The sequence below is a fragment of the Sitodiplosis mosellana genome, unplaced genomic scaffold (genome assembly GCF_009176505.1).
Source record: "Sitodiplosis mosellana isolate CC-2019 unplaced genomic scaffold, AAFC_SMos_1.0 Smas_scaffold_1, whole genome shotgun sequence".
Taxonomy (NCBI): domain Eukaryota; kingdom Metazoa; phylum Arthropoda; class Insecta; order Diptera; family Cecidomyiidae; genus Sitodiplosis; species Sitodiplosis mosellana.
In genome coordinates, this window is record NW_022595244.1 from 9,663,280 (window position 1) to 9,671,935 (window position 8,656).

At 36.0% G+C, this 8,656-nt stretch overlaps 2 protein-coding genes across 2 annotated transcripts; one reads left to right on the top strand and one right to left on the bottom strand.

The window, feature by feature from the left end:
• Positions 1-378: 378 nt before the first annotated feature.
• LOC129571850 (ecto-NOX disulfide-thiol exchanger 2) lies at positions 379-5,940 on the bottom strand. Its single transcript, XM_055451723.1, has 5 exons — positions 5,714-5,940; positions 4,298-5,554; positions 2,511-2,617; positions 1,644-1,760; positions 379-1,440 (listed from the first exon to the last, which is right to left on the bottom strand). The coding sequence occupies exons 1-5, from the start codon at positions 5,760-5,762 to the stop codon at positions 763-765; spliced, it is 2,208 nt and encodes a 735-aa protein (XP_055307698.1). The 5' UTR covers positions 5,763-5,940; the 3' UTR covers positions 379-762.
• Positions 5,941-6,245: 305 nt separating this feature from the next.
• On the top strand, positions 6,246-7,943 carry LOC129571859 (60S ribosomal protein L13a). Its single transcript, XM_055451732.1, has 4 exons — positions 6,246-6,358; positions 6,792-6,922; positions 7,064-7,173; positions 7,443-7,943. Exons 1-4 carry the CDS (start codon positions 6,338-6,340, stop codon positions 7,793-7,795), a joined length of 615 nt encoding a protein of 204 aa, XP_055307707.1. The 5' UTR covers positions 6,246-6,337; the 3' UTR covers positions 7,796-7,943.
• Positions 7,944-8,656: the final 713 nt, after the last annotated feature.

The following is an 8,656-nucleotide window of genomic DNA, read 5'->3' on the forward strand; positions in this document are numbered from 1 at the left end:
CATTTTTTGTTCGTTGTTGAACGCATATCCGGTTGGTGAAGTACATACCAATCTGTGCCGTTGATTTTGTTCTAATTGATTTATGGTGCTTGGCAACGGCTCAAATCAAACACTTGTGATTCCATATGTGTGTGCATTACCTTTCTTCAATATTATGTCACACTGGATCGTCGATCATCAGAACGTTAAATAGATTCGATGGCGGAAATCACCGGGGAACATGTAATTTTCGATGTTAAACTTACCAGAAATGCACCGCACGCGATCCAATTAGGTGAGAAAGATGATGAATTGACGTCATTTTCATCTAATTTCGTATGTGTGTGTATCATAACTTTTCCTAAATGAGGGTCGAATGATAAATGTAGTCGATTTCCGTTCATTTTCCAATTACAATTTTTATTTTTATTTATTCATGCAAAAAACAAGACAGAACAAAAACGTTGATTCCATCATAAAATGTATGGTATTTGTGTATATAAATTAGCTTTGGTGAGTGTGAATGGGCAAGAAGAAAATCGAAACCATTACAATGACTTGTTCGACAATATCTAAATAAATAAACTTATTTCGTAAAAAATTTAGCTTAAAAAAAGTGGTTGATATTTTTGTAAATTAAATTCCATGCAATTCTATTGCAGCAATTAGTTTTTGATTGAAAGTGACGCGCGATGGTGTGCAAATAAAAGGTGACAAAAAAGCGAACTAGCGCTACTTATTCAATGATGTCCAATCATGTATGACGATTGTCGAATTACTGGTCTAATTGAATCCACAGAATTTCCATTTGCGTTCGGTCGTTATTGATGATGACTCGACACCATTTGGCTGATGATCCATTTCATTGAAGATGCTCTTGTAACGGCTCAAAATGTCTTCGACATCTTTGGCACGCAATTGCACGGAAACTTGTTGAACATAGGTTAAGATATTACTTAGACAAGCACCAAACGGATGCACCAAAAGAAATGACGAAATCAATCCAATAAGGCGCGCTTCATCCACATCAATCATGTGACGACTGCCATCACCCACACTTTCGCTTGCGTTCGATTCCGTTGGTTTCGGTGCAGCTTTTGAATCGGTCGGTTTTTGTGATTCTTCTTTGATTTGATGCGGTTCACCGTCATCAACACAAACAACGTCCTTGTCGCTATCACTCGATTCCGATGCATGATCGGAAATCGAAGTAATGGAACCCTTGGACGCCTCGACAATTCGCGTTTTTAACAATAACTCCTTGACATTTGCCTGCTTCAATTTGTCCTCCAATTCACTGATTCTCGTCAGATTCTCCCTCTCTTTGGTTTTATTTTCCAGCAACTGCGTTTGAAGATTACGTATCGTTTCATGCAACACTTTTAGCTGTTGCTCCCTTACATCTAAGGCTTTCGAGCTATTCGCATAGGCCATTGAATCAGACTTTTTACTTTCATTATCCTGGAAATATCATCGAAATGGAAATTAATTAATACAAATTGAATAAATATTTACTTTTCGTTTGTATTTTCATTTCTTTCTTCTTCGATTTTAACTTTTTTTCAAATTTTAAATAGGCCTATAGACCTAGGTTTTTGCTTGACTTTTTTTCTTCCAATTTTTAGTTTTAAACGTGATTATATGAAAAGGGGGAATATGCTTACCTTGGCATTAATTCTGGATCGTTTGCCATACCGTAAATTAGCTGCATCATCGTCATCGGACATTTCCATTTCGTCTGTGTCATGACTTTCAAGCGATTCCTGTGGCACTTGAATTTCCTGTTTTCAATCACACGAGCAAAAATACACGAATTAATCATTATTGACCGTTTAAAATGGCTGTTGGTTTGCATTTTGGCAAAAGTAGTTTTTTTTTCTGGGCTAAAACGGAAAAAAAATTTGTTTGAAAGAAATTTGTATTTGTATTTGATGCATTGCTGCATTACGTGGGAAAACCGAATGATTCTTGTTTGTTTTATAAATCGGAATATGCGAAATTAATCGCTGGTTCGTCTTAAATGTAAACTAGAACATTGAATATTTGCAATTGGCATGAACAAAAAAAAAAGATAAACAAAAATCAATCAAAGCTGCTATCGGACCATATCAACTAGAACTGATCCAGAACTTACCTTGAAATGTAAAATTTTGTATCTAATTTAATGGATTTTTTTGTTTCTTTTTGAAGAGATCAAGAATAGTATACAAATGAAAGCGTTTAAAAGAATTTCAATTTTTTTTTACTACGTGCATAAACAGAAGCAGCCCGAATGTCGAAATGTCTTTGTTTCAAAGTCTACAGTTTTGATATAATGAGTTTTGTTGATCTGACTATGAAAATGAATGCAAAAACACACAAAATTAATCTAACTACGTTAAAATAGACAAGCACTCAACGTCTAGCGTCATATATAGAGGAAATGATTAATTGAAAAATAAATGAAAACTAAAGAAAATCCAATGAAAAAAATAATGAAACCAAAAACAAAAGAAATGGATGATAGGTTTTTGGTTTTTGTGTTTACATACCAGTAACTGCTTTTTCCACAAATCGATATTCTTTCGCTGAGCTTTGGTGAAGTGATCCCAGACTTTTTTGTGACTTGCAGCACCAAATACTCTTTCAATTTGTGAGACTAGACCCATATAATGCATATGTATTTGTTTATTCATTCGTTTTGTGTTTTTTTTTGGTTGTATACAATTCATAAAATGTATTAAATATTCGATATATTACAACTTAATCAGTTTTTTTTTTGGTAAAAAAAAGAAGAAGAAAAAACATGGAAAAAATGAAAAACACAAAGTTTTTTTTCTGTTGGCTTTGACAGATATAAAAATTTGTTAAACTCAACCCGCAGTGAATGAGAAATCACATTTTCTACAAGTAGAATCACTGTCTAGTGTCTATCGAAGAAAATTCGATTTCCATTCTCAACCCAGAACAAAATTAGCATCATTCAAAAGCATTAAAAACGATGTAAAGTACTTTGACAAAACTTAGCTCTGGTTCAACAATGAAAGCGAGTATCCAAAATGCATAGCATCGACATCGTGGACCACAAGAGGCGAGAAAGCAATGCAACATTTTCTTCATTATGGATGCAACTATCTAATTCGACAGTAGTAATCGTTCAACTATCAACATTCATTGATATTAGTATGAGTTGGACCGATTTTTTTTTGGATAGAATGTTGATGCTGAACAGATTTTTTTTTGCAAATTTTCAAACAGGTTTATCTTTTTCTAAAGTAAAACAAAGTGGTTTCAATTTACGAAAGTCGCATCCATCCTTTGAAATGTGCATATCGATCACCGTTTTTTTTTAAGTTCAAATGAATCCGACTGTGATTGTGAAATATTTACCTCATTTGAATAAAATTAACAAGTGCAACCCATTCCCTTATTGCTCACAAAAAGCTGGCGGTTAAAAACGCATTAAAAACAATGACCGAGACACATCTAATACATGAGTGGTATACTCAAAATAAACAACCACAACAATAAACGCAACGTAATCTCTCGTGAAAAGAAATTGTCTAACTGTTCTCAATTGATTTCTAAACTAAAAAAAAAAACGAAAAATGAACATAATGTCCCATCACGCATACCATCTTTAAACAAATTCAAGGGTTACCTTCAAAATAAAGCAAATGCTTATCCAGATCTAAATAGTAGATTTGGGGCTGACGAAGAACGTTTGAAATGTTATTGTGTTTGTATGTGTGTGTGTGAGAGAGATAGATAGAGAGTTGTATTTTTTTAGTGTTGTTCAAAGGAAGATATAAAGAAAATATAATTCGGTTTAATTCAAAGAAAATTAAGTATAGTGTACAAAAGAAAGATTACTGTAGCAGTTTGCCTTTTGCGGTTTGTGTGTGTGTGTTTTTTTTTTCTTTAAATAAGTGCATAAACTAATGATCGATTTGATTATTATTTGCATGCATCAGCACCTTTAGCGATTTTCTTCTTGTTATATCGCCTATCGTCGACTGTTTGGCCCACATTAAAATACATATTCTCAAGTTGACATGATAAAAAGGTGAACAATTTGGCTGTTGTTTCAAAGATCTCACCTGATTAACTACATAAAGGAGCGCGCATATTTGCTTACTCTCACTCTGTACGTGTTTGTGTGAATGTTTGTGCTGAGCTTGCACTCAATTCTGAACGATTCTAGCAATTGTAATTTACAATTAAAACAACCACGCATACACACGCTATACTGACTCATTCAAATAACACCGTAACACAAAATTTAGAAAGAACGAAAAGTAAATAAACACAATCTATACATTGTTTTGCAAATACTTACGTTGTGTGGACAGATTTTGCATTTGTTTGCGATGCGTCTCTTTGGCTTTGTTCAATTCCTCTTCGTATGCCGTTTTTTCGTTCAGCAATCGTCGCACATGCGAATTTGTGCTCTGGATCATTGAGTAAAAAGTGTTTGAGTTTTTCTTTGTTGCATCGCCGCGTTCCAGCCAATTAACAAATATGTGTACTGCTTTCGAGAATGTGTCGTCTTGTTTCAATTTCTCGGCAATGGAAGCAGCCTCATGTTCGCTAAAGTAAACGATTGGCGGTGAGAGTTTTAATCGATCACGTTCGATGCGTTCTCTGTGCCTTTGTTCACGTTGCCATTGCCTTTGTTTGCACTCAAATTCGTACTGATCATCTCTGGCTTGTGCAAAGTCAACATGCAAGCGTCCACAATTCAGCGAATCGGAGAGATTGTTGATGCGAATGCGATACCCGGAAAGGTAAATGGCCGAGTCGACTGAAGCTTCAAAAACGAAACGAATGTGACAAAAATTCTTCTTTGACAGTCGCAGCGTGGTTATTTCACCGCATCGTTCGAACACTTCACGAATTATATCTTCGGTTATGTTCTCGGGTAGGCCGCCAACAAAGACGGTTCGACAGCCGCTTGGTCTTTCGCGGGTCGATGGCGGCGGTGCATTCGGGTTTGGTGGTAATAAGACACACGATTTACATGTAATCGTTTCTTTTATCATTCCAGTGGAATTGATCGACGATGTGGTGGCCGTGGTAAGTGTGGCAATCGTATCGGTCAGATTGGCTGTGGACACAACCGACGATGTTTGCACGGGCATTTGATTGAGAAGGGAAAATTGTGGGAGAGTTTGTACCATTGACGATGCATCACGAACCATATTCATAACACCAGGCATCATCATAAGATTTTGAGAAGGTATCCCCATATTGTACATCACATCACATGGATTAAATGTTGGAAAGCTTTTCTCACTATTTTCATCCATTTTACGAACACTTTGTGTGGATGCCAGGCTCAATTCACTGCCCGACGGACTCTGCATGTACGATTGCGTGTCACGTTCATCGTTCAACGTTTCCAAATCCATTGGGCCAGCTCCCGGTTGAATTTGGCAGAGTTTAGCTTGGGTTCGACCAAATTCCATGGCATTTTCACCTAATGATGTGGCCACCGTTGGATTGTGAGCCGTAAATAGACCAGCCGAAACAGCTTGATTTGTCGTCAAAGTCGGAAGAAAATGATTCCCATTCGCCAAATTCGTTAGCAATGGCACTGAAACAGAAAATAGACCGAAATTTGATGTAAATCCCAATGCACACAGCTACATGTTGTTTAATCAATAAAACATAATGCGCACAAATCCAATTAAACCTAATTAAAATTTGCTCGCTGTTTTTTTTCATATATGAACTGAATATCGTCTTCACTTACACATCGCTGGTAATCCATTGCCATTTATTGTCGGATAGTTAAACGACATTTTACAACCGAGTTCTTAAATATATTTACGAGTTTTTTTTATGTCGTCCTCATCGTTTTTTTTTGTTTCAATATTTTTCTTTCTTCTTCACAAGTCTATGTGACTCTGGTTCTGTTTTTTTTCCTATTTCTATTTTTATTTGACCTGTCTATTGACAATAACATATGACAGCTGCAATGACAATATTAAACTGGCCCCCTGGTGGTGGTACTATTAAGCATCATTTGAATATATGACTTTATTTTAAAAGCTAAATGCGATATTTCCAATGAATTGAATCAATATTTTTCGGTCTTTCTGAATAAGACTACGATAAAACGTATGAAAATTCAAAATTTCAGTAGAAAAAAATGCAACGCAAATTCAATTTCAGCATTCGATGCGAATGGTTTGGCGGTACATTTTCAAATAGTCAGCTGTGCACTTGGTGGAGTGTGTTCAAAAGTACGGGATTGAATGTTGCCATCGTTGACAGATTGTGAATATGGTGGTCGCCATATTGAAATCGCTCAAATTTCCGGCTTCATAAGTCTTTCTCGCCTTTCGGCCATTCTTTTTGTATTTGCTGCGTAAACATGCCAGGTTTAAACAATAAGGTGAGTCGTGAAAATATCGAAAAAATTATCGAAAAATTGTGAAAAAATTATTGAAATCAATCAGAAAGTGTACAATAAACACCAATCAAGTGGAGAAAATGAAAAAATTGTAAAAATTTATCGTAAAAATGTTGAAAAAAAAAATCGGTATTCATATATCGTTCTCTGTGTGTTCTCTGCACGTGTATGTGGTGTGCTGAAATGAGTTTTTGATTCGCGCTGTGACTGAAATTAAAAGCCGATATGTCTATCAAATAAGAATTGAATTTGGATGAAATGCAATTTAACTGAACGACAATTCAGTTGAAATACAATCAAATTTCATTTTCTTCTCATTGAATTGTGGTGTAATAAAATCGCGTTTTTGTGCAATGTAAAACATAACCTCAATATTCTTACTAACTTGTGTTCTCTCTCCTATGACAATTTGCAGGCAGTAATCATCGACGGCCGTGGCCACTTGGTCGGTCGACTTGCTTCAGTTGTAGCCAAAAACCTTTTGCAAGGTGGCAAAGTCGTCGTTGTACGATGCGAAGAATTGACCCTTTCAGGTCATTTCTATAGGTATGTATGGAATTGACGCGGTTTTTTTTTCGTCTCTACTCTCATCCAGATGCATGTCGCATTGACAGTTGTCATTTTGCATGGTGTTTCACCATTCCATCATTCTAATTTTATTTCACTATTTATTTTTTCTTCTTCTAGAAACAAAGTCAAGTACTTGAATTACTTGCGCAAGCGCTGTAATGTCAACCCAGCTCGCGGACCATTCCACTTTAGAGCTCCATGCCGTATTTTCTACAAGGCTGTCCGAGGTAAATATACGCCTTTCATCAAATGTTTGAATTGTGTACGATTTTAATGCTCAACAGCACCTGCTTTGAAGCAGTGATAATTGAATGACTTTTGTGATGATTACATCTTCTTACCTACATTATATGATGTACTTTGTGATTTGACAACAATTTTTGTAATTCTGAATTTCTAACCTCACAATTTGAGTTTTTTCTCGTTGCTTTTTTTTCTGTTCTTTTGATATCAGTGACTAATGATTTTGTTTGTGTCTTTCGCAATTTCATTTCAGGAATGATCCCACACAAGACTCTCCGTGGTCAAGCCGCATTGAAACGTTTGCGTGTGTTTGACGGTATCCCACCAGCATACGAAAAGAAACGTCGTGTCTGCGTCCCAACTGCCCTTAGAGTGTTGTGCTTGCGATCAGATCGCAAATACTGCAAAATTGGCCGTTTATCACATGAAGTCGGATGGCAATACCAAGACGTTGTCAAAAATTTGGAACGTAAACGTAAGGCTAAGTTGGCTCTCCATCTCAAACAAATGAAGGTCAACCAGAAATTGACACAGCAAGCACGCAAAAACATCGAAAAAGTTGCTGCTCCACACACCGCCGTCATCCGATCATTGGGATACCAATAAACCAGTTTAACAGCACGCAATTCAACATCTTATTAAGCGATCGTTTTTTTAAAAACACAACAAATTCCCAGAAACGAATTATTACATTGATTTCAAATGTAACTGTTAATTCTGATTGAAAAAATAAAACCAATCGTGAAGGAGACTACTGCAGTGCGTTTCTTTGTTTCTCTTTTGCATGTGTTCCTTTTTCAAGATGTCACACTATAGGTTTACAATGCTATGGGTGGATTTGCATTTAAAAATTGTGTTTTTTTTTCTTACCTGTTTTTTAACTAAAACAATAGACAGGGAAAATCTCCGTTTTCCATAAGGTAATAAATGCTTTGTTTTTTTTTCATCAGTATTTGTTTTAGTCTATGTTAGATTGCTTTGTGAGAATCAGTTGATATGAGTCTGGATGTAATGCAACCACCAAATTATGTACCCATCAATCCAATAAGACAGCTTTGAAACGATAAAGCTGAAGAAAAAAACGGAGAATTCAACTTTTATTTTTGATTCAATCAAACTTCTTTATTCAAGTCATTTTCCATGCCGGCAATACTTTGCCATTCATTCTTCATGCTTCTTATAACTATAGTGAGATGAAATGTTGTGTGTTTTATGATGTGTCAAGCTCATCGATTGTGATATTCATTCGTCCGTGCTATCTGCCTTTGTTGCTTTGTTGGTGTCGTCATTGTCGCTGCCGTTGACAAGCAATGGTGCGGTGCTGTCAGCTTTCTTACTGTTTTCATGCAATGGAACGTCTAAGCAGAGCTGTAGAATTTGTCGTGTCAACGATTTGCTGGTTTCTTCATTCAAATCATCGTATATCTCACGCAAAATGCCAATCAATCGTTCAAGTCGTTGGTTCCT